This window comes from Ruditapes philippinarum, unplaced genomic scaffold, assembly GCF_026571515.1.
Source record: "Ruditapes philippinarum isolate M1 unplaced genomic scaffold, ASM2657151v2 ctg5594_1_1_1_1, whole genome shotgun sequence".
Taxonomy (NCBI): Eukaryota; Metazoa; Mollusca; class Bivalvia; order Venerida; family Veneridae; genus Ruditapes; species Ruditapes philippinarum.
In genome coordinates this window covers 1-27,006 of record NW_026851530.1, presented here as the reverse complement: position 1 = coordinate 27,006, position 27,006 = coordinate 1, and the positions used below count along the sequence as shown (strand labels likewise).

Below are 27,006 nucleotides of genomic sequence, written 5' to 3'. Positions count from 1 at the left end.
TTAGCAGGTAATTCGCTGACTTTTCAAACACGCGGAAATATTCACTTATGTATTTAGCAGTTCATTAATTTTACAATCAACATTGCAAATTTAGAATTTGTAAACTTTTCAACATGCGAAGATATCCACTATTACGGTATATTTAGCAGCTCATTAATTTTACAATCAACATTGATGTAACAGGCCTGAAGTTTTGTTTTGATAGTGTATCTGTTAAATATACACATTTCTCATTTATGATATTTGTGTAGGTTTCACAGTTGAAGCACATATATGAGGAGAGATATAGAGAGCATGGTGGACTGAATGAGCTGCTGTTTCTGCAGAACGATCCACATCTTTTACCAAATAGTAACAAGTATGTCACAATTATTATATGCATTAATCCAATTGAAAATGGATTTTATAAGGGATTGATTCAAATTTTAGTTGAAAAGGCTCAGAACAGCCAGTAATGGTGTTATTTAAGAATTAAGTCTTTATATATGCACATAACAGTGTTACTAGCAATAGATAGGGGTGTCAAAATTTTTCCTGAATAGTCTAGATTTCCAGATTTAACCCCTCCCAAATTTATTTGCAGATGATGATCATATTGAGGTACTGTACGTGTACAATGTAACAAGATTTTGCTGCGTCATTGCTAAAAAATTAGAAATCAGTTTGTATCAAGCAAAATGTCACTCGATATTGAAAAAAATGTTATTGTCTTTCACATGTTAGATCGAATACCAAAGGGATATACTTTAATGAAAGGGATTAGATGTGTCTATGATCTAAGCATGAGAGAAATGGTTTCAGAAAATGTGTTTTGAAAAGGTCAAGACTGAACCCCTAGCTTACGTTCAGGATTTCTTATTCTGGTCTTGAACAGTGCAATCCTATACCCAGTAGCCTACTGTTCACACATTTTTTACGCAAAAAAAAAAATTAAAATAAATAAGTGTTTATGAGATATCATTTTAAATTGGTGTGTACTAAATAACAAATCTTTGGGGGTCACAAGTTCCCAACCAAACATACTCCTATTAATTGTCCCCCGCCTTTTCGAAGAAAAAAGGGGGATATAGTAATAGGCTCCGTCCGTCTGTCCGTCCGTCACACTTTCGTGTCCGGTCCATAACTTTGTCATTTTTCAAAGGAATCTGAAATAACTTGGCACAAATGTTTGTTATAATAAGACGATGTGTCATGCGCAAAAACCAGACCCCTAACTCCAAGGTCAAGGTCGCACTTGCTCATTCAAGGTCACATTGTCTATTTGATGGTATATGTCGTGTTCGGTCCATAACTTTCTTATTTTTGAAGGGATTTTGTAAATACTTGCCACAATTGTTCACAATAATGAGACAATGTGTCATGTGCAACAACCGGTCACCTACCTCCAAGGTCAAGGTCACACTTGGAGGTCAAAGATTAACATAGTCTATTACAGGGTATATTTTGTGTCCGGTCCATAACTTTTTCATTTATCAAAGGAATCTGAAATAACTTGGCACAAATGTTTGTTATAATAAGTCGATGTGTCATGCCCAACAACCAGACCCCTACCTCCAGGGTCAAGGTCGCACTTGCTCATTCAAGGTCAACATTGTCTATTTGAGGATATATGTTGTGTCCGGTCCATAACTTTCTTATCTTTGAAGGGATTTTGTAAATACTTGCCACAATTGTTCACAATAATGAGACAATGTGTCATGCGCAACAACCGGTCACCTACCTCCAAGGTCAAGGTCACACTTGGAGGTCAAAGATTAACATAGTCTATTACAGGGTATATTTTGTGTCCGGTCCATAACTTTTTCATTTATCAAAGGAATCTGAAATAACTTGGCACAAATGTTTGTTATAATAAGTCGATGTGTCATGCCCAACAACCAGACCCCTACCTCCAGGGTCAAGGTCGCACTTGCTCATTCAAGGTCAACATTGTCTATTTGAGGATATATGTTGTGTCCGGTCCATAACTTTCTTATCTTTGAAGGGATTTTGTAAATACTTGCCACAATTGTTCACAATAATGAGACAATGTGTCATGCGCAACAACTGGTCACCTACATCCAAGGTCAAGGTCACACTTGGAGGTCAAAGATTAACATAGTCTATTACAGGGTATATTTTGTGTCCGTTCCATAACTTTTTTATAGATCAAAAGATTTTGTAAATACTTGCCACAAATAGTCACTATAGTAAGACAATGTGTCATGTGCAACATCTGCATCCCTACCTCCCAAGTTCAAGGTCACATTTAGAGGTCAAAAGTTTACGTATTCTGTTTTAGGGTATTTTTTGTACTTCTTCAGGATTTTGAAATAACTAGGCACAAATAGTCACAATAATAAGACAATATGTCAGATACAACACCTGCACCCTTACCTCCTAGGTCAAGGTCACACTTAGAGGTCAAAGGTTAACAGAGTCTGTTATATGGTTTATTTTGTGTCCCGTCTATAACTTCTTCATAGATCAAGGGATTTTGAAAATACTTGGCACAAATAGTCACAATGATAAGATGATATGTCATGCATAACACATGTGTCCTTACCTCCAAGGTCAAGGTCACACATAGAGGTCAAACATTTACATACTCTGTAATAGGGTATATTTTGTGTCCAGTCCATAACCTGAGATTTTAAAAATACCTTGCACAAATAATCACAATAATAAGATGATATGTCAGGTGCAAAACATGGGCCCCCTACCTCCAAGGTCACACTTAGAGGTCAAAGATTGACACAGTCTGTTATAGGGTATATTTTGTGTCCGATCTATAACTTCTACATAGTTAAAGGGATTTTGAAATAACTTAGCACAAATAGTAATATTAATTAGATGATATGTCATACACAACACCAGTTCATCACCCCTACCTTTAAGGTCAAGGTCACACTTAGAGGTCAAAGGTTAGCATGATAGAATTTTACATTCCGTGTTTCATTTTACTAGTATTTCTTTAATAAATTCATAGTTGCATTTGTAGATCTAGCATTGATCATAATTTTGGAATGAAAGTCCTGACAGCCATACCTCAATCTTTTGAAATAGCGCAATTTTATGCTTCATATAAAACTTCCCCGAGGCGGGGAACGTTGGTAACTCTGTTACAAATTCTTGTTGATATTGAATCAGGGTTTTCATTTTTAACTGAGGCAACAAATATGCCAGTGAAAACAACTGATTTGGCCAAGGATCAAGGGGGACTTTAAGTCTACAGGCTGAAAGTACAACTGATTTTAACAACATTTCAACCGATAATGTAGATTGTCAGTCTGTTAATAATGAAAAGCTTGCATTTGCCAGATTTCTCTACCATGTAGACTTACTTAAACAATGCATGTTAGTGATATTTTATGGATTATTATACCCCCGCACAACAAAGTTGTAAGGGGGGTATACTGGAATCAGCTTGTCCGGCTGTCCGTCCGTCCGTCCGGCCGTCCGTCCGTCGGTTTTTTCTTGTCCGCCCAATAACTTAAGATTCCTTTGACCCACAGTCTTCATATTTGGCATGGAGGTTAGTCATGATTAGTAGATGACCCCTATTGATTTTGAGGTTACTAGGTCAAAGGTCAAGGTCACAGGGGCCTTGACTTCAAAAAGCTTGTCCGCCCAATAACTTAAGATTCCTTTGACCTACAGTCGTCATATTTGGCATGGAGGTTAGTCATGATTAGTAGATGACCCCTATTGATTTTGAGGTCACTAGGTCAAAGGTCAAGGTCACAGGGGCCTTGACTTCAAAAAGCTTGTCCGCCCAATAACTTAAGATTCCTTTGACCTACAGTCGTCATATTTGGCATGGAGGTTAGTCATGATTAGTAGATGACCCCTATTGATTTTGAGGTCACTAGGTCAAAGGTCAAGGTCACAGGGGCCTTGACTTCAAAAAGCTTGTCCGCCCAATAACTTCAGATTCCTTTGACTTACAGTCGTCATATTTGGCATGGAGGTTAGTCATGATTAGTAGATGACCCCTATTGATTTTGAGGTCACCAGGTCAAAGGTCAAGGTCACAGGGGCCTTGACTTCAAAAAGCTTGTCCGCCCAATAACTTCAGATTCCTTTGACCAACAAACAGTCTTCATATTTGGCAATTAGATTGGTCTTCATTAGTAGATGATCCCTATTGATTTTGAGGTCACCAGGTTAAAGGTCAAGGTTACAGGGGCCTTTACTAAAAAAGCTTGTCCGCCCAATAACTTAAGATTCCTTTTACCCACAGTCTTAATATTTGGCATGGAGGTTAGACATGATTAATAGATGACCCATATTGATTTTGAGGTCAATAGGTTTAAGGTCACAAGGACCTTGACTAAATAAAGCTTGTCTGTCCAATAACTTAAGAATCCTTTGACCCACAGTCTTAATATTTCGCATGGAGGTTAGTCATGATTAATAGATGACCCCAATTGACTTTGAGGTCACCAGGTCAAAGGTCAAGGTCACAGGGGCCTTGACTTCAAAAAGCTTGTCCGCCCTATAACTTAAGATTCCTTTGACCCACAGTCTTCATATTTGGTATGGAGGTTAGTCATGATTAGTAGATGACCCCTATTGATTTTGAGGTCACCAAGGTCAAAGGTCAAGGTCACAGGGACTTTGACTTCAAAAAGTTTGTCTGCCAAATAACTTTAGATTCCTTTGACCCACAGTCTTCATATTTGGCATGGATGTTGATCATGATTAGTAGATGACCCCTTTTGATTTTGAGGTCACTGGATCAAAGGTCAAGGTCATAGGGACTTTGACTTCAAAAAGTTTGTCCACCCATTAACTTAAGATTCCTTTGACCCACAGTCTTCATATTTGGCATGGATGTTGATCATGACTATAAGGTGACCCCTATTGATTTTGAGGTCACTGGGTCAAAGGTCAAGGTCACAGGGACCTTGACAAAAAAAAGCTTTTCTTCTCAATTGCTAAAGAATGTCCTGTCCGCAATGTATTGATTTTGACATTTTCACATTTGAAGCATGTAGAATACATAACTTAGCAATGCACTGGCTTAGTAACCTCAGATTTGGCAGGGAGGTTGTCCTTGAGCTCTAAATGGCCACTGTTGATTCTGACAAAGTGGTATGCGGGGGTATTCACGCCATGATAGTGGCAGTTCTAGTTTCAATAGTAGTTACTAACACAACCCTTCACATAACCGTAATACAAAGTTGTTTATTGCAAATATTCATTTCCCATTAGGGACATATTTTCGACAAACATTTTCAGTTTCTTAATGTAATATTTAAAGCTATCTTTTTATTTGCTTTGTATATATGTCTGTATAATTTTGATATTTATTATATTACTTAGATCACAATCAAGTGTAATAACACCCAGTAAAGAATGCCCTGTGACCCCTATACGAGCTGCCATGAACAGTATACAAGAGTTAAACAACACATTGTCTTCATCGCAAGAAGAGCCATGCTCCCAGTTGAAAAATTATTTTCAGGTAAGATTGAATTCTTTTCACATTTTCAATTTTCAAGAAAGACCGACGATGAAATAGACTTACTCCTGAATCAAGAATATTTAAGGTTTTCCCAGCTGATCTGTTGGTACAAACAAACTTACAGTTACAGCTTTGAAAATAAGGTTAACTATTCGTGACCGATAGTGCACCGTAAAGCTATAATGGTAAAAGTTTGGTTGTCCTAGGGGGTTTGGTTAGAAAAACACACATTTGCCGAGTTCTGTATAACCTCTTTGAACATGCCTGCAACAAAGCAGTTTTATGTTGAATTCAGTAAGTTTAAACAGTTATTTAAAGCTATGAATTTTAATGTGCCTTGATCAATAGATTGGGTAGTTTGTTCTTGGTCTGTTTGTTTGTTACACAACTTTAACATGAACATAACTTGGAAGTTTACCTCTAAAGGTCTTGGTAAGTTCTTCCTGCCAGACCTACTAAGAGGTCACTGGGTCAAAGGTCAAGGTCACAAGTGCCAAGGCCCTGCTGGGATCATGGCATTCATTTGAATTACGCGTTTCCTTTTTTTTTTGTATTATAAGAAAAAGCTAGAAAATTGACAAACGAGCAAAAGAGCTGGGCATTTACATGAACTTGATCATTTATTTGATTGATTGTATAATATTTTCTTGTTTTTATCTTTCAGAAATGTTCATGTAACCCTGAGGCCTCTATAATCAGTAGAGTGAATAAGTTTAGACAGCAGTTTTGTGAAATTTACGTCCTGAAAACAAACAGCTCACAGAGAAGTATTGCTGAACAACGGTTTAAGCAAGCAGGCTGTCTGTACTACAGAGTTATGAAAATGCTTCTTGATATGGTAAGTGTATAGATAATGGTTAATTACGGGCTGTGTATATTGCTATTAAGTTTTTAACACTGCCAAGTTTTAACACAGTCAAGATTGTAATATGTATACTTATTTGACAATTGTGATGTTTATATTATCTATGTAGATTGTTGCTGTATATTATGTATGAATTTATATTATTTTTCTAAGAAAGGAACATTATATGTCAGGTTATATGGCTGTGTAAAAATGATGATATATTACCATCATCTAGCAACTTTGGTAATATAATTATTTATGCTCAGCCATACAACCTTCAGTTTGGGTAATATAAACTTTGAATTGTTTATACTCTGCTATAATTATAACCTTGTCAAAAATCTTAATAAATGATAAAAATTGTAAAATAGAAGCTATTTGAGTACACCATGTATGGCTGAGTTAAATAATTTCAAGAAAAAGATTGTATTTTACTCTTGGAATGGATTCAAAATTTTTACTTTTCAGCTCGTTTTGACTAGTAGAACTACAAATATTTATGGCAGAATGAGTAGAAAATTGTTGCTTGCTAATAGAATTGAGTAGCTACTGGTCTTGAAGGATGAGTGGCTCTGAATTTTATTTTCAATCTGTTGATCTATGAGGCACATGTTAGATTTGTTAGACACAATTGATATTTAACACAAGTAATGTTAATATTTCAGGAGACGGAGCGACTGTCACAGAATGATTTTAGTAAACTGTTGAATAACGACACTTTCCATAGATCATTGCTGGCTTGTTCTGTAGAAATAGTATTGATCACCTACAATATCTCATGTAAGTAGGACGGAAAATTTGAGGACGGGCCTTCATGGCCAAGTGGTTGAGGTGACTAAATTAGAATCTTTTGCTCCTAACTGTTGCAGGTTTAAGTCCTGCTTGGACCTTTGAATTCTTTGAGGGAGTTATCTGGTTATATATCTAGCTACCTAGCTGACAGAGGGTCGGTGGACAGAGGGCACCTGAGGCCTTCCTCAACTAGTAAAGCAGGAAAGTTGCTGTATGACCTATACTGTGTTGTTGCAATGTTAAACCCAGTCCACACAAAAAAGAAAAGAAAAGAAGATATCATATTAAGATAGAAAAAACAGATAAAAAAAAATTCCCCTCAAAATATGTACTTAAATTATTATGTTTATATGTTTTTAAGATAATAAAAGTATGTCTTAATGTGGAAATTTTTAGTGTTATACTACTTTAACTGAAATATTGTTTTCTTTAGGTTATCCATCCCGGTGCAGACCAGAGTCTGAAGATTACGTTTTTGCCTTTCCCTGGATATTAGATGTCTTCCATTTGTTTGCGTATGATTTTTACAAAGTTTTGGAGAGTTTTATAAAAGTGGAGACAAAGTTAACAAGAGAAGTTGTTCAGGTGAGAATGAGTTTATATTGATTGAAGATATAAGTTTCTTTTACTTGTACATTCACCTTGTCGTTATACCCCAACCACATGATGCGGAGAGGACTATAATATAATCACTTTGTTTTGTCTGTCGGTGTGTATGCCTTTTACTTTATAAATCATATGCGTATTACAAGACACTTGGCTAAAATGTTCACCTCTGCGAGGTGTTGTGAGGGCCGCCTGAGGTTTTCATCCAAGGTCAGTTGAAAAGTCACCACATGACCGCAGCAGTGTTAGGAACACCTTTAAAATGACATTTCCAATTTTATTAAAATTAGTGTAATCGTATCCTTTTATCTAAGTTAATTTGTTTAAACATTTTTCAAAATACCAATAGTACAAAATTTAACTGCTTATTCCTGTGAACTGTTATGTGTAAGTATTTACAATTTGAGTTTAAATACCTTCAAAATAAAGCACCTTTTGATATTCATATTTTTCAGCATTTGACTTGCATTGAGAATAAAATCCTTGACAGTATAGCTTGGAAAACAGTAAGTGTTTTAATTTTTTTCTTCTAAAAATCTGTGACCTCAAAGTAAGGATAACATGCATGATATGTACTCGTTTTTGATTGTACAGAAAAAATTTCAAAATCAAACTTTAGAAAAAATGTACTAAGATTTCAAGAAATGTAAAAAAAAGATTCAAGATTCTAGTAATAATTTATATGTTATGAGAATTTAACGACTGATTTTGCAGTATTTATCAACTTATTTCTACTCTTGACTCACACAGTAAGGGGCTATATTTTCATATTCTGGCCTCTTTTTTTAGTAATTTACGTTGATAGTAAGAGCCATTTGCAATGTGTTAATTACTTTTTTTGTTTACTTCAAAATATTTACTGTTAAATCAATTTTCAAAATGAGCATGAATCTGGAGGATGCTGTTTTCACAGCTACTTCTTTATAACAACTGTTTCAAATTTTCCCCTAGTAAGTCTTCACAAAAGATTTAACCTCTCCAGAGCAAGCACCTTTCAGCAACAACCAGTATCTCTACCTTTTAAAAGGGGTTGCTCTGCAGAGGTTGTACTTGTATTATGTATTGCAGGGTTCACCAGTTTTTGAGGCAATAGAAAAGTCAGAGACAATAAATACAAATTTTATATCACCATGCGATGCGGTTAACGGAAATGGTTCCCATTCAACAGCTGCTGAACTGTAAGTACCTTAATTTCTTCGAGTTAGACTAAAAAAAGGATTGGAGCACCACACTAAATACCGTATTCCGGTATATACCAGACAAGGCGCTTGAATGATTAAATGCTAAAATCTTACCATTTATGTATGATAATGAATGAAAAATGTAAGAATCGGCATAAAAAAGATACTTATTTATTTTGTGCTTATGATTTCTACAAGGTTTTGAGGTACTGCTCCAATCCTGTAATGACTTAAATCCAATTTTTTCTGTCTTTAATTTCTTTAACCCATGTAACACTAAATGTCTCAATTAGACTTGTCCATCTTTTAGACCTGAACAAAACCATTCATCAATTTTACATCGGTTGCATTCAGTGTCAAAATTTTTGAATGCTTTGATACTTTTGCTAAAAAGAAGTTAATGGTCTACAAATTGCCATCTTGCAGAGGTTGCACTGTAATTAAAAATCTCTTTTTTTCCCCTTCACAACTTTATAAACATTTGACTTTTTAAATTTAATAAAATAAAATGATATTGTTATGGTAAGGTAACTTAGAAAATTCAATTTAAAAAAAATAATTTTTTTTTTATCTCCAGTTACCTATCACCTGTTCGAGGACAGAGAACACGGGGGACATTACAAGAAAATGTGACATCACCAGCAAAATCCACACAGCCTGCCGCTGGGAACCAGTCTAAAGATAGTTCACAACCAAAACCTGTAAACAGTTCTAAAAGATCACATTCACTGAACATGTTTTTTAATAAAGGTACACAAATTTAATGCTTGACAAAACAGTAAAATTTTACTTGGCATATTTATTTTCCACCAACATTGCTTGATATGTCTGTAAAGACTTGACCGATAACATAAAGATTTAAACTTTTCCCTGTCTTGTGTTGATTACATTAAGTTTTAAACCCATCACTGTCTCATGCCAATAACAAAGGTTTTCAACTTTTCACTGTCTAGTACCGATAACTTAAAGTTTATAACTTTTCACTGTCTTGTGCTGATAACATTAAGTTTTAAACTTTTCACTGTCTTGTGCCGATAAACTTTTCACTGTCTTGTTCGGATAACATAAAGTTTTAAATTTTTCATTGTCTTGTGCCAATAACATTAGGTTTTAAATTTTTCACAGTCTCATGCCAATTTTCGTTCTGTTCTTTCTGCTACCAGGTAATTTGAAAAAAAATATGTACTGGTTTCTGATCAACTCATTTTGAACCATTTATGATAATATCATTTATTATACCCCCGAAACGAAGTTTTTGGGGGGTATATAGGAGTCACCCGGTGGTCGGTCGGTCAGTCCAGCGGTCCGTTCCATTTTCCTTGTCCGGAGCATAACTTGAAGACTAATAGTTGGAATTCAATATAACTTCATACAATGGTCAAGCACATTGAGAGGAAGTGCAGTGCACAAGAACCATAACTCCATCTTGACTAATTACAGAGTGATTGCCCTTTGTTACTTTTCCTTGTCCGGAGCATAACTTGAAAACTACTGGTTGGAATTCAAAACAACTTCATACAATTGTCAAGCACAGTAAGGGGAAGTGCAATGCATCAGTACCATAACTCTATCTAAAGTAATTACAGAGTTATTGCCCTTTGTTACTTTTCCATTGCTTTCTTTTGTTCCGGACCATAACTGGAAGACTAATAGTTGGAATTTAATATAACTTTATACAATGGTCAAGGACATTGAGAGGAAGTGCAGTGCACAAGAACCATAACTCCATCTTGACTAATTACAGAGTTACTGCCCTTTGTTACTTTTCCTTGTCCGGAGCATAACTTGAAAACTACTTGTTGGAATTCAAAACAATTTCATACAATGGTCAAGCATAATAAGGGGAAGTGCAGTGCACAAGAACCATAACTCTATCTTGACTAATTATAGAGTTATTGCCCTTTGTTACTTTTTCATTCCTTTTTTGTTCGGAGCATTACTTGAAGACTAATGGTTGGAATTCAAATTACAGAGTGATTGCCCTTTGATACTTATCCTTGTCCGGAGCATAACTTAAAACATACTGGTTGTAATTCAAAACAACTTCATACAATGGTCAAGCACAATAGTAGGGAGTGCAGTGCACAAGAACTATTCAGAGTAATTATAGAGTTATTGCCCTTTGTTACTTTTCCATTGCTTTTTTCTTGTCCAGAGCATAACTTAAAAACTGCTAGTTGGAATTCAATACTATTTCATACAATGGTCAAGTATATTGAGAGGAAGTGCAGTGCACAGAAACTATAACTCTTTTCAAAGTTTTTGCCCTTTGTTACTTTTTATTGTCCAGTGCATAACTTGAAAATTAATGGTTGGAATTCAATACAACTTCATACAATATTCAAGCACAATAAGAGGAAGTGCAGTGTACTATAACCATAACTCCATCTTCAGTATTTATAGAGTTATTGCCCTTTGTTCCTTTTCCTTGTCTTTCTGGACTTATGACAGAGTAAATCAATAAAATTTCATCAATGACCAACCACATTGAAAGGAAATGCAACATACATGAACCACAACTATCTTTATTTGCCCACAACCTTAACTCTATTTCAATTCTTTTACAAGGTATTCTGTTACTAGTAACATCCTCATTTCCAAAGCTGTCTTGCAGGGGTTTTAATCACATTTAGTGATAGTTCTAGTTATTTTTGCATTAAATCAACCTTTGCTCAATTAGAAAGTAGTTGAAAATTTGATTATTCCCAATTTGATCTTGATCTGTTTGAAGATGATAATATTTACTTGTATTTAAAGGGGTTTTTGGACATGAGAATTTCATTTTCTGATATTATTATGTTGTGTTTTTCAGTGTGCAGACTGGGTTACCACAGATTAATAACACTTTGTGATCTTCTTCATGTGCCAAAAGATACTGTAAGTATATAATGTAATTTTGTCCTAAATATTTATTGTCGCATTTTAACACTTTTTACCTAAACCTAATTGTGAAGTCTTTCAAAAAAACTTGCTTAGAATAAAAGGAAATATTAGCTTTGCATTTTCTATTGTGGCATAAAAATCTCTCTTACTTATCCTTTGTTTGAAGACAGAGCAATTATCCCTTTTAGCCATAAAATAGAGGAGTTATCCCTCTTAGCTATAAAATAGAGGAGTTATCTCTCTAAATAATATGCTAGAGGAGTTATCCCAGTTTGTCATAAGATGGAGGAGTTATCCCTCTCAGCCACAAGATAGAGGAGTTTTCAGTATTAGCCATAATATTGAGGGGCTATTCCTATAAGCCATAATAAAAAAGGAGTATTCTGAACTTATTTCTCTTTGCCATAAAATTGGGGAGTTATTCCTCTTAGCCTTAAAATAGATGAGCTGTACCTCTTTATCATATGTCAGAGGAGTTATCCCTCTTAGCCATTAGGTCGGGGAGTTATCCTTCCTAGTGGTGAAATATTTATTCTGTAAGCTCAAGTTTTCATACTTTCACCCACTATATACCTTGCTATAGACTTTCTCTTTCTTTTTCAGCAACAAAAGATTTGGACATGTTTGGAGTTTTCTATAACAAGTTGTCCCCAGTTGATGATGGATCGACATTTAGATCAGGTATTGTAAGCTAAACTATTAATTTATATATACATACTGGTAGTACTTTATAATTAGTTGGTTTCTATCTTCCAGAAAGCCCATCCATTTTGTCAGGCCTATGAAAGATTGAAAATCATGTTTGTATGTGTATTTGAGTTTATTTATAGTCGCCATTGGTTGCCCATATGGGTGAGTCCTCCAGAAGAGTATTAGTCAGTATATATTTTGGAGGATAGTGCAAGAGAGATGCCCCAATTCAAGGAGCTTTAGCGTGCCAAATATTTAAGGACTCATACACAGGACCTCCATTTAAAGTCTTATCCGAAAAACTGATAAGTAGTTTTAGTTGGCAAGGCTGGAAATCGAATCCACAGAGTCAGAAGTCATGTTTTTGCTAGACTTTTGTTTTATAAGCATTTCTAGTTATGGATTCATTTTAGTGAGAAAAAGGCTGATTCTGAAATCATTTGGGAGTAGAAGTTTGTAGTAGTTACTGGTAAATTGTAGAGGAGAGCCAGTTAAGCTGAGCGACTGCCTAGATATGTCCAAAAAATAATTTGTCAATCTTTGTCGAAAACCAGATAAAACAAACTAACATATACATATAAATGAAAATGCTATTCATTTAGCTTACAGTACAGCAGGGTTTTAATTATTAACAGATTGGTGATCCATCCATATAATAGATTAAAATGCTGTTAAAATAGGTTGTATTTTCATAGACATCAAATATATGAATAGTTATATGCACCCTAGAATATAAGAAAAAATAAAAAAAATGAAAAAGCACACAAACAAAAAAACAAAGGTTCTCCAGTTGTTTATATTTTAGCCTGTTTATTTCAAAGATAAAGGCAAGCTATATTGGTCACTGCAGTGTCATTGTTGTCGGCATTGTGCAAAAACGTAAATTAAGGCCATTTCTCAAACACCAATAGAGGTGTTGATATAACACTTGGAATACTTCCTTATCATGACGAGCTACAGTTATAATACAAATAGCTTAATTTTGAAAGCAGTATTTTTGGAGTTACCCCCCTTTTCAACATATAATTTTTATCAAACAAGCATTAAAACTGCATGCAATGTTTGTTCTATTTCAGGGATTGAACATATATGTTATAAAGTATTTTCTTTTGTTTATGTTTTTCAGATTATGATGTGCTCACTGTATGGTATATGTAAAGTGTCAGAATGTGACATCAAGTTTAAGGATATTGTGAAATGTTACAGCAGTTTGACTCACGCTGATCCTAAGGTATGTCAGGACTTAAATAATATATTTATCGTAATGTAAATATTAGCCATGTCATACTTCATGTTTTCTCATATAGATGCTTTTCACATTTCAATTATTACCTCCTTTGGCAACCATTTTGACGGTCTATTCAAAATATATTACATGCTTAGGATATATTGCTGCTATGATAATATTTTCCTTCATAAGTATAAAAATATTTGACAGTTCATAAAAATCAGTTGTTTATATTGATGTTTTCTTATTTTGTCAATTATATGATATAGAATATAGAACAAAGTGGCTGCCAATGCAAATATTGAAAAAATCAGGAACTATCTATTGTACATATATCTTTATGCCTCAGAAATGAATAAAAAATCTTTAGAAGAGACAAACATATAGTATATAAGGAGCTTATCACTGAAAGTTATTGGGCTGAATGTGAAATATGTCATAAAGGTAGCAAAAGGTGAACAATCTGATATTCTGATTTCTGTACAAAAAACTTTACAAAAATGTTATTAATTATTACAGTTTACAAACAAAATAAACTGAATTTGACTTTAAAAGCCTGGTTTTAATGAATATTGTCTCAGAGTATTATAAGGGAAGGGGTTCTTAAATTCTGTCGATTGTCCAAGAATGAGACCGAAAGAAGTTACAAACTTTCATTTAAGTGAGTGATATTAGGGGCCATATTGGCTCCCGTGTTTATCTGCTTGTCAAGTGGACTCGTGTTTAAAGGGACTCGAATGACCTCAAAATGCCTGAAAAGAAAAATTTTGCAATTCTCACATCGATCAAGTGAAGCAATTGAAATGGTAAAATCTACAAGGGAATGAAATATATTATATACTTAGATTAAATTAAAATCAGTATTTTGCACAATTATTAAACCAATTTGAGCGAATGCAGTTTCCCTTTGAGGTCATTTTGCACAATACAAGTGATGATTCTGGATTAACAGGACGTGGGAATGAACTGAATACTTGCACACAAGTTATTTATTCATACTTACATTTAATGGTAGACAAATCTTTGAAAAATATTTCCAGTCCCGTAATGATTAAAAAACCTCAGTTGAGTCCCTTTAAAGTGGATTGGTGTACAATGGATTGAGTTCCTTTAACATTGATTGTGGTTTGTTTTCAGGTATACAAACAAACGTTGATAAAAGATCAGCAGTATGATTCTATCATCAATTTCTATAACATTGTCTTCATGCAGACCATGAAAAATTTCATTCTACAGTTCGCAAAACCAGCTGTAAGTACAATTGCCAGCTATTGAGTTTGTTTGTTGTCATTTTGAAAAACGTCAAGTGGCAAATGATGGACAAAATAATGTATACTTGTATTCTGAATATTTAATTGCAATATAAACAAAGTAAACATCTCAAAATTTTTATACATTACTGTACCATAAACGATATTGAATGAGTGTAACTTCAATACTGAATTTATGAATTTGTTTCATACAATTATAATAAGTGCGACTTTGACCTTTGAAGTTAAAAAAATTAGTAATAAAGCAACTCAAATTGATTATTCTATTTATCACATCCATAAATTGAGAACTGTTTAAAGTAAAAAATTATTATTTCCTCATTGACAAGCTCTTAGTGAAACAAAACATTTAGCGTATCTATACACTTATTTTGTCTAACACAAATGATGTCACATCAAAATATATGCATTGCTATTCTTTACCATTTTAAAAGAGTCACAAAAGAGACACAGGCTTGTCATAAATAAGTTACATGAAAAGTTTTATCTAGATAGTCGTGGGGCTTTCTGGAATTATGGGAGATTTTCGCTTGTGACTCCTAAAATTTTACACTTTTCCTCCTTTATGATAAATTACCTATATCATGTGACTTCCACTGTTAAACATATCAGTCTATGACTTCCAAATTTTGGAAGTCTTAATGGAAGCCCTGAGAAACGTGTATATGTAAGCTAATCTGAGTAGATTGCCTCATATCAGAACTTTACCATGACAAATTGACAACATAATGTATGTTTATTATCATTACAGCAACCAAACTTATCACCTGTGCCTAGACCTGTAGCTTCATCATTAAATACATCCCCTGTCTACAGGTAAGTCGAGTAGTTTCTGTCAATAAGTTACAGAAGTGCCTAGTAGTTACAGAAGTGCCTAGTAGTTTCTGTCCATTAGTTACAGACCTTTTCCTTTCCAGTTGCAAAAATGATGCATATTTTTAAAGAAAAAAAAATTGAATATTATAAATAAATATTATTAATAAAGAATATTATATTTGTGTAATAATAAGCTATTGTTATATTTCTTTTTTTTTTAAGACCAATTTAACATATTTTGCAAAATATTTTCAATCAGAACCCCCATTTCAAAAGAGTCAGGGAGAAAGAATAAAGCACTTGCCTCTTGGGCATTGTATGAACTATCATTGTTCTGTTTAGATACATGTATGTCTGACAGTGCTAGAAATACTAAAATACATTTAAACAGACTGGAAATATTTATTATTAAAGGAACTCTACTGAGGTCCAAAAGCCTAAAAACATAAAATTTGTATTTCTTACATAGATCAGCTGGGACACTTCAAACAGATATCCAAAATATAATTAAGATATATATTCTAAAAAAGATTAAGAATCATATATTTGTGCTTTTCTTAGCCTAATTTGAGTGAAAAGCGTTATTGATGTAGACCTACATCAAATGGAACATTAATCTCGAACTATTATTTCCAGTTCTGTCCAAATAAAAACCCAGTCAAGTCCCTTTAAATATTCAGTTATATTTTTTGCAGGATACAGGGTAGACAGAATTTTTATGTGTCCCCACTGAAAGTATCTCCATTTAAGTCTATCCAATCACCAGGCAGTATGACACCTAGATCTCGACAGCTGTACAGTTTCGGGGACTCGCTTGGGGTAAGTTCAGTTTAGGATTAAATCTTTCATGTTAACATTGCTGGAAACAAAAGTAATTAGTCTTTGCCACCAGTATATAGCCCGAAATTGATAAAAGACAGTTCCAAAAATGGAAAAGTTCATTTACAGCAGGTTCTGTGTTAACTAATGACTCAGGTTATGTGAGTAGTAGTGCATTCTGTACTTTAAGATATTTTAAAACTTGGAGTAACATGGGCAGAAGTAAAAACAATAAAATACCCAAGCAATTGAATGATGAAAAGTGATAAAATCATATGCATCAACTACTGTTGGCCTAAAGTGCTTAAAGTTTTGACTTGAAAAAGAATGCTATTGTAAGTTACAAAATCATATCTTGCAAATTGTGAATAAAAATATGATGTTGACCTTTTATATGGTTTTGATAAATATTTTGAATGAAATGCCATTAAAATTTGATTTATACCTGTTGAATTTAGTTATAATGTTTGATGTGTTGTTTCTCATTTACTTTATTCCACCAGTCCTCGATGAAGTTGAAGAGCATAAATGAGAGTCTATCAGCATTCAAGTCTCGAAATAACCAGCCATGTGTAACTGCTCAATCTAGACCAGTAGGAAAAAGACTGAGCTTCGAAAATACAGATGACAATCGGCAAAAGTAGGTCATTTATTTCAGTCTTGAACTTGTATGTGATCATATCTGTCTACAAGTTAATATTTGTGTGATTGTACTTGGTTTAATGGGATACATTTTTAGCTCACCTGTCACAAAGTGACAGGGTGAGCTTTTGTGATCGCTTTTCGTCCGGCGTCCGGCCGTCCGTAAACTTTTGCTTTAAATGACATCTCATAAACCACTGAGCCAATTTCATCCAAACTTCACAGGAATGTTCCTTTGGTGGTCACCTTTAAAAATTGTTCAAAGAATTTAATTCCATGCAGAACTCTGGTTGCCATGGCAACCGAAAGAAAAATCTTTAAATATCTTCTTTTAAACAACCCTAAGAGCTAGAGCTTAGATATTTGGCATGAAACATCTTCTAGTGAGTGTCTACCAAGTTTGTTCAAATAAAAGCCCTGGGGTCAAAATTGGCCCCGCCTCAGGGGGTCATTGATTTTCCCTATATGCATACAGTAAAAACTTAAAAAATCTTCTTTTAAAGAACCGTAAGAGCTAGAGCTTAGATATTTGGCATGAAACATCTTCTAGTGAATGTCTACCAAGTTTGTTCAAATAAAAGCCCTTGGGTCAAAATTGGCCCCGCCCCGGGGGTCATTGATTTTCCCTATATGCATATAGTAAAAACTTAAAAAGTCTTCTTTTAAAGAACCGTAAGAGCTAGAGCTTAGATATTAAGCATGAAACATCTTCTAGTGAATGTCTACCAAGTTTGTTCAAATAAAAGCCCTGGGTGAAAATTGGCCCCGCCCCAGGGGTCATTGATTTTCCCTATATGCATATAGTAAAAACTTAAAAAATCTTCTTTTAAAGAACCCAAAGAGCTAGAGCTAAGATATTAAGCATGAAACATCTTCTAGTGAGTGTCTACCAAGTTTGTTCAAATTAAAGCCCTGTGGTCAAAATTGGCCCCACCCCGGGGGGTCATTGATTTTCCCTATATGCATATAGTAAAAACTTAAAAAATCTTCTTTTAAAGAACCATTAGAGCTAGAGCTTAGATATTTGGCATGAAACATCTTCTTGTGAATGTCTACCAAGTTTGTTCAAATAAAAGCCCTGGGGTCAAAATTGGCCCCGCCCCAGGGGGTCATTGATTTTCCCTATATGCATATAGTAAAAACTTAAAAAATCTTCTTTTAAAGAACTCAAAGAGCTAGAGCTAAGATATTTAGCATGAAACATGTTCTAATGGGTGTCTACCAAGTATGTTCAAATAAAAGCCCTGGGGTCAAAACTGGCCCCGCCGGGGGGGGGGTCATTGAATTTCCTTATATGTGTATGGCAAAAACTTAAAAATCTTCTTTGAAAAAACCCAAATAGCTAGAGTTTAGATATTAAGCATGAAACATTTAAGTAAATATCTACAAAGTTTGTTCAAATAAAAGCCCGGGGGTCAAAACTGGCCCTGCCCCAGGGGTGTCATTGTTTTTAACTATATGTGTAAAGTAAAAACTTTCAAAATCTTCTTTTAAAAAACCAAATGAGCTAGAACTTAGATGTTTAGCATGAAACATCTTATGGGTGTCTACCAAGTCTGTTCAAATAAACAAATAAAAGCCCTTGGGTAAAAATTGGCCCGGGGGTGGGGGGGGGGCCTATATACAGGTGAGCGACCTCAGGGCCATCATGGCCCTCTTGTTGATGAATTATCTTAGAAATTGAAACAGTTGATAAATTATCTTGGAAACAGTTAATAAATTATCTTGGAAACAGTTGATATATTATCTTGGAAGCAGTTGATAAATTATCTTGGAAGCAGTTGATAAATTATCTTGGAAGCAGTTGATATATGTTCTCTCATTAAAACTATTGATAGCTTTTACTATTTTGGAAACTGTTAATAGCTGTATTATTTACAGATTGTCTCTTGATTATTTCCAGTAGCCCTAAGAGTACTGATGAATGTAGTCCAGCGGTTGTGGTAAAGAAAAAACGAGTTGTTCCACCAAAAGCCAACACAGCAAATTCAACTGCAAAACACTGACATAGGTAAATGAATGTACATACATTTATAAAGGAATCAGGTATTTGTCAGAAATTAGTTGCTAACTAGAAACAAAGATTGAGTGACCTTTAAAGTAGATGGATACTGCAGACTCCAGTATCTTTAAATGGATTTGTTTTTCTAGATTTTCTATTTTACTTAAAATCTTAAAATTAAAGGACATCGAAGCTAATAATTGAAAAGCGTAAAGCAATTCCTCTTTTTGGACCTTTTATTATGTCAGGTTGGGCCAACTGCTTAGGTTGATTAACTGCAGAGGTAATGCAAAAAAAAAAAATTGAAATCATAGTAATAAAATAAGATAAACATGTGAAGATCTTTTTTAATGAAGTATTCCCATTAATGAACAAAGAAAATTTCAGCATAAGCCTTGATTTTTTTCTACGAAGCAATGAGGATAGTTACGTGTGTGTGATACATCTGATATATGCTTTTCATACCATGTATCCGTTTCATCTTTTTCTTGTCTTTTTATTTCAGACACAGTCATAGAAACAGGAAAATAAATTTGATGTAAACAGAAGTAAGTTAAATGAAATATGAGACAGTACTTTACAGCAGAACATATATGACAACGTGGTGGAATATCTATTTATTTGTGGGATTGCTGATTACTGTTCAAGACTTTTAACTTTAATAGATATGAGTTGCCATCATTGATCATCTTGCTCACTGGAAGAATATTCATGCCTGTACATTAAGAATTACTATGCTGGGCTTATGTTCACATCTTTAATTCTTACAGAAATTATGTCAAAGTTTGATTAATTTTGAAAAGATTTATGGATATATGCTTGTATTAGGCAATATGCAATTGGTTGATATTATAAGCCTGTATTGGGCTCTGTGAAAATTGTACAGGAAGATAAAAGCAAGTATTGGGCTGCCAGTAATAATTACATGTAAGTCTACATTGGGTTGTCTGTAATTGGTAAATATAAGCAAGAATTATTTGCTCGTAATTGGTAGATATAAGCCAGTATTGGGTTGCCTGTAGTAAATAAATATAAGTCAGTATTGGGTTACCTGTATTTAGTAAATATAAGCCTGTATTGGGTGTCTGTAGTTGGTAAATGTAAGATAGTATTGGGCTGTCTGTTATTGGTTGATGTAAGCCAGTATTGGCCTACCAGTAATTGGTAGATATATAAGCCAGTATTGGGCTGCCAGTAATTGGTAGATATAAGCCAGTATTGGGCTGCCAGTAATTGGTAGATATAAGCCTGTATTGGGCTGATAGTAATTGGTAAATATAAGCCAGTATTGGGCTGATAGTAATTGGTATATATAAGCCAGTGTTGGGCTGCCAGTAATTAGTAAATGTAAGCCATTTTATGTCTGTGGATAATGGATAGAATTTTTGTTATCTTGATTAATATTGCACCAAAGTAAGTAACTGGAAAGAATGATGTTTGTTTATTGCCAATAAAGCGCATATTGCATGTGCAAAATCATGGTTAAACTTAACTTAAATAGCAGTTGAACATTATGTTTTCATTTTAAAAAATCCATGTGTATTAAATAACAAAGACCTTTTCATGTTTAAAATTTCTCCAGATATGACCATAAGAATATTAAAACAAGATGTTTGTACAGTTTATTAATTTTATATAGTAAATCTCACTAGTTAGATCTGTACACCCTTCTGCCCTTAACCTGTTTGAATAGAAAGTGATCAACCTATCACCAGTATAGAGCCAGGCATGCCTGCACTTCTGTGCAGACTTGACCAGGCTTTAAACTTTTGGTAACTTTGTATAGCTTAATATTGCAATCTCTTAAAGGAACTCCACTGAGGTCCAAAAGCCTAACAATATAAAATTTGAATTACATATCCTAGCATGAACACTTAAAACAGAAAGATGTGCAAATGATAATTAAGAAATATACTCAAAAATATGTTGAAAGTCATATTTTGTGCTATTTTTAGCCCGATTTGAGTGAAAAGCATTGCAACTTTTGGTCTTTTTTCACATTTAGAATATTATTTTTTTTATTATTTGCTGGAAAAAACCGAGTGAGCAATGATCTGAAAATTTGCACTTAAGTTATTGGTCTAGACCTACATCAAATAAAAGATTTACTTTGAAAAATTATTTCCAGTCCTGTTATGTAAAAAAAAATCTAAGTGGAGTCCCTTTAATGTTTGAATGGACTGTTCCACATTCAAAGCTGGACAGAAACATTGCACAATTTCAGCAGGTTAATGGTTAAAGGTAATATTGAATGATTTTAACATTTATTTTGTTTTGTTGAAATATTTGATCATGTTAAAATGAAATTTAGAGCGGCCTTCAGCTTTTCTAAAGGTTAAATATGTTATTTTTAGATAGAATTGTTACATATTATTGTCAAATCAAAAGAAATTCAAGTGGAAAATAAAATTTGCCATCGATAAAATATATAAACAATAAAGAGACCCCTCTATACCTCTAATCTTCCGGACTGTTCTGTCTATGTAGATTAGTAAGGCGGACAAGATTTCTTATTTTTAGATTTCTATTTTTAGAAACGAATGTCACAGAAACATTATCAATAGCACTCGGGACGCTGTTTTAGAGAAGACTTAACACTGAAATAATGCACATTTCCAAGATAAAATTATTGAAATACTTAGTTTAAAAAAACCCACAGAATTATTTATTTTTTTTCCAATAAAAAATAAAAAGCTGAAGACTGCTTTTAAGGTTATAGGTTACATTGTGCGGAACTTTTTATTGATATTATAATGTTAATGTTATAATCTATACTGTTTACATTATTGTTAGTATGTGGTATTTCTTTGTTAAAATGTTTGATTTGTTTTGTAAGGTGACTGGATACATTAATGTTTAAGGTGCTTTTAAAATGAGCCGTGTCACCACCAACATAATGGGTTTGCGACCAGCATGGATCCAGACCAGCCTGCGCATCCGCGCAGTCTGATCAGGATCCATGCTGTTCGCTATCAGTTTCTCTACTTGTTATAGGGTTTGTAAGCGAACAGCATGGATCCTGATCAGACTGCGCGGATGCGCAGGCTGGTCTGGATCCATGATGGTTGCAAATGCAGTATGTTGGTTTTGTCATGACGCGGCTCAAATATACAAAATGTACTTTACAATTTTAAAGAATTTTGAACATTGTTTGAGTATACATGTGTATTTAAATATGAAGAATTTTGGATAATTGTTTACTTTACAAACTTCTTTATTTACTATAATGGTAAAATAATGAGCTAAAAAATATGTAAGACTAAAGGTTAATTAACCACAAGGAAACTTCATCCCTTTTATTGTAATTCGAGAAAAGAGAAGTTTTATATCAGTAAAGACAAATGTTTAGAAAGGCAGCTACATGTATTTAGATGTAACACTTGTTCAATTTATTCAAATACTTATTTTGTTGTTTTAAAAGTCATTTTGCTATAGAATAATGGAATCTTAAATTATTTTAATTAAGACTTGTTAAAAAAATAAATTCACATATTTTCCCCTGAATTCCATACAATCTTTACCCTTTACAAAAAATTGAGAGACCAACAGTACAGTACATGGCCTGGTCAGACAAGAAATGAAACCAGATATTTTTTGTGCAACTTTACAATACTCATAACTATATTTATGTTGTAAGTAAGCCATACTAATAAAACTGCATGCCTACAGATGTTTTGACAAAAACAAAAATGAAAAATTTATTTTCAAAAAAATCAAATTTTAATTGTTATTGAAAATTTCAGAAATTTAAGTATCCAAAATGAAATCTCCATATTTTGCACATGATGTGAATGACTGAACAATTTTATTCACTGTATTTGTTTCCAGTTTCTTTTTTTGTTAAGGGCTAACCACTTGCCCCTCACTTAGGTTACAGCAAGGGAGATGTATTGTATTGAAAATTATATAAAATATGGCATGAATTTGTTGGCATGCTGCTTTAGGGGATACATGTCATAAAGGTATTAACTTGTAACAAAATTGAATATACTTGGTGGAAATAATACATAAATTATATAGTTTTTATTTTGTTAGTATAATATCTTTTAGTTAAATTGATAACTGTTTATATTTAATGAATTTTATTATATCGCTAAATAAGTGAATATGAATTTAAACTAAAGTTAATTCGTTGTTTGTTATTTTTTTTAGCTCACCTGGGCACAAAGTGCTCAGAGGTGAGCTTCTGTGATCGGAAGTTGTCCGTCGTCTGCCATAAACCACAATATTGATAAAAAAACCCATCTGGTGGGTTTTGACCAAACTTCACAAGAATGATGCTCAGGTGGTCCTCTACAAAAGTTATATAATAGCCTAATTTGTTTATAGGTTTCTGAAGCTAAAAATACTGTAAAATGTAATCTTTTCAAAATATTAGTAGTTAATACAATGCACAGATATTTGGCATGTAGCATGTCGTCACCTTGTGATCCTCTACAAAATGTATATAAATCATGCCTCTTGTGTCAAACTTGGTTTCACACCATACAGCCATTTAGTTTATATAAAGTTACATTGAAATGCATTGATATTTTCTCTTCAATGCGTAAAGCTTAGATATTTGACATGTATCATTACCTGGTGAACCTCCATAAAAAATACTTATTAGTTAACCTCTACAAAAGTTGCCTATGATATGAAAGTGTTCCTGGCTACCTACGAGATGCTGCATCGTTTCTGACTCGGGAACACCTTTATAGCATGCTTCAGGAGTGATGGATTACAAATATCCCAGTACATATTCAGACTTTTTAAGTATTGGGTGTACACTAGTAGGGCTGTTATTCTATTGGTAACTATCCCTCAGATTTTTATTCAGTAACACACATTAGCGCTTCCGAAGCACAAGCACGTATTAAAATCATTAAAAATGTCCCTTAGACCATCATACTAAGAAGTAAACGGGTCATCTTAAAGACAGCGGTGTTCAATTGTGCATTTTGTATTCTATTTTTAACCCATTACGCGATATAAACGCCTTTTAACGTCTTTTTCACCCCACCTCCCTTTTTGTTGTCTCAAATGGTGAAAAATTGTCTTATCTAGGCCCTCAACACTTGTTTTGTTTGAGAAATATTGTTAAAAAAAAGTGACCAAAAGATACATCAGGGGGTTGCCAGAAGGGGGATGTGCCCCCTTCTGTTTGGGGGTTTGAAGAGGGGCGACAGTCCCCCTCATCGCCAAGAAAATTTTGGACTTGTGAGAGGCTAAAATGACCCCAGATTGATTATAAGGTAAGGTGTAACCAACGCTGAAAAGCATTTGACTCCATCTGAATCCATTGAGAAGTTGCAGCACTTTGAAATCAATTTTGATGGAAAAAAATCAACGCAGAATAGTGATTTTTGGCAATTTTGAGATGTCCCCTCGTTGCCATGGTAACAGAAAATTTAAGCCTGAGCATGTTGTTGCAAGGGCAATGGTCCAGTCAACATTTGTGCTAAGTTTGATTAGTATTAAAGCAGTTTTTATAGAATTATAAAAGTTTGAACTTGTAACGGGAGACTTTTCAATGAAAACAGCCATTTTTCACAAAATGCTCATGAAGTAATGGGTTAAATCGCGTCATCAATAATGTATCTAACGATATGGTAAAATTTTTAAGAAGACGTTGCAGTTCAACCTTAAAATTTATATAGAAGTACTTGTGTAAAGAATGTCGCTTTTTATGTGGATATTTGCAGAAACGTAGTGCCAAGTATTTTCATAAATTCAACTGATGGCATTTATTTTGTTTCAATTTGTATTAGAGAACATGTTAGATATTTTCAAAACAAGTATTTAAAGGGACTCCACTGAGATTTTTACATGCTTGGACTGCAAATATTTTAACAAATAACGTTTGCAAAACCCAGTTTTTCCAGTGTATTATTTTTTATTGTGCAATTTGACACTAAAAAAATTAAAGCGTTACAACGCTTTTCACTAAAATCAGGCTTAGAATTGCACCAAAATAATCAATCGATTTTCAATTTAACTTTGAGAATATTGTTATATTATCCTCTGCAGATTTTTTCCATTGAATATAAGTTCTTCACCAGATCTTTTAAAAAATCGATTTTTTTTTAAAAACATTTTCACCTCGGTGGGGCCTTAAAATGGTACGTGATAATAATTAAACAAACTTTAACCAACCAAAGTTCATGACGTAATTAATAACGTCACAGAAGGATGAACGTCAAGACGTCACATAGTGACGGCAATCATAGAGCGGCGCTAACCAAACATTGACGGTTGGCAACAAGCTCTTCACAGCCTAAAATGGCTGAAAAAGATCATCAAGATCTAGTACTGGTTGACATAGAATACGCAGAGATACATCCATTGGCAGAAAATGCAGACGACAATTTCAGAAAAGATATTACGCAAAGACAAGAAACGGAGAAGGAAAGACTTGAACGTATAGCGGATATGTTCTTAGCAAGACCGCTTTACAGCAAAGAGAGTATTGAATATCAAAGTAAAATGAAAAGAAAAGACGAAAGTAAAGCTGAGAGTGATCAACAAGATCTAGAAGTAATTGACATCGGATACGCTGCAGTACACCCAACTGACGAAAATCTTAAGAAGGATAACGCGAAAAGACATGAAACAGAGAAGGAAAGACTTGAACGTATAGCGGATATGTTTTTAGCAAGACCGCTTTACAGCAAAGAGAGTATTGAATATCAACGTAAAATGAAGATAAAAGACGAAAGTGCAGATCAACTTACACGCAATTGTTTACAATCTAAAGATGAACGTGATAAACAAGATGTAGAAGTAATTGGCATAGAATACGCTGCAATACACCCAATTGACGAAAATCTTAAGAAGGATAACCCTAAAAGGCAAGAAACAGAGAAGGAAAGACTTGAACGTATAGCGGATATGTTTTTAGCAAGACCGCTTTACAGCAAAGAGAGTATTGAATATCAACGTAAAATGAAGATAAAAGAAGAAAGTGTGGATCAACCTAAAGATGCAGTCTACTGTTTACAGTCTAAAGCTATGAGTGACACACAAGATCTAGAATTAATTGACATCGAATACGCTACAATTCACCCAACTGACGAAAATCTTGAGAAGGATACAGCTAAAAGGCAAGAAACAGAACAAGAAAGGCTTCATAGAATAGCAGACATGTTTTTAGCCAGGCCAGCAAATGTCGGAGATAAATGTAAAGATGCCAATGTTAGAATAACGAAGAGTGACGACGAGGTGACCACTAAAAAGGCGATGAAGAAGAATAAGATAAAGGTAAGTTTGAACGATATGATTTTTGTCGAATCTTATAAACTTTATGAAACATTTCAATACACATTGTTTATATTGCTTCGGTTGTTTAAATATTTAAGTACTTTGTTTAATGCAATGTCGGATAATTATTTATAAATGAACAATTTGTTAGCAATATCCAAGCTCCCTGTCAGCTAGAAATTAAATCATCTGCATTAAGTTTAGTCTTATTCATTGATTCATTGCATAAAAAATATAAGAATGTAATTTGTCGAAATGAGAATAGCCAAAATATTCCATATAACGCTATTAGAAATGACCTTTAATACACTTATTTGGCATGAAAACAAAATACATATATAAATAATTTGAACGAGAACGTTTCTTTCTTTATATTATTATTTTGGAATTTTCTTCTCTTTTTTTCTAAAATTTGTTATTGATGTTTTCTTTTGGCAATAGACTGTGCAGAAACAGAACGCCACCAAATCAAGGAAGGTACAGCAGCCGATGGAATCATTCATTGAGTGTAAACCTGCAGACGACACGAAGAAACACATGC

At 33.9% G+C, this 27,006-nt stretch overlaps 1 protein-coding gene across 1 annotated transcript in view; it reads left to right on the top strand.

The window, feature by feature from the left end:
• Positions 1-20,740, top strand: part of LOC132736783 (retinoblastoma-associated protein-like) — a 35,521-nt gene extending 14,781 nt beyond the window's left edge. Inside the window, exons 10-26 of the mRNA XM_060724032.1 lie at positions 252-358; positions 5,308-5,449; positions 6,114-6,287; positions 6,962-7,076; positions 7,522-7,673; positions 8,150-8,200; positions 8,763-8,872; positions 9,453-9,625; positions 11,688-11,752; positions 12,362-12,439; positions 13,575-13,679; positions 14,814-14,927; positions 15,699-15,763; positions 16,459-16,582; positions 17,086-17,222; positions 19,128-19,235; positions 19,732-20,740. Coding sequence (XP_060580015.1) covers positions 252-358; positions 5,308-5,449; positions 6,114-6,287; positions 6,962-7,076; positions 7,522-7,673; positions 8,150-8,200; positions 8,763-8,872; positions 9,453-9,625; positions 11,688-11,752; positions 12,362-12,439; positions 13,575-13,679; positions 14,814-14,927; positions 15,699-15,763; positions 16,459-16,582; positions 17,086-17,222; positions 19,128-19,230 — 1,815 coding nt within the window. The 3' untranslated portion in view covers positions 19,231-19,235; positions 19,732-20,740. The remainder of the gene's footprint in view (positions 1-251; positions 359-5,307; positions 5,450-6,113; positions 6,288-6,961; positions 7,077-7,521; positions 7,674-8,149; positions 8,201-8,762; positions 8,873-9,452; positions 9,626-11,687; positions 11,753-12,361; positions 12,440-13,574; positions 13,680-14,813; positions 14,928-15,698; positions 15,764-16,458; positions 16,583-17,085; positions 17,223-19,127; positions 19,236-19,731) is intronic.
• Positions 20,741-27,006: the final 6,266 nt, after the last annotated feature.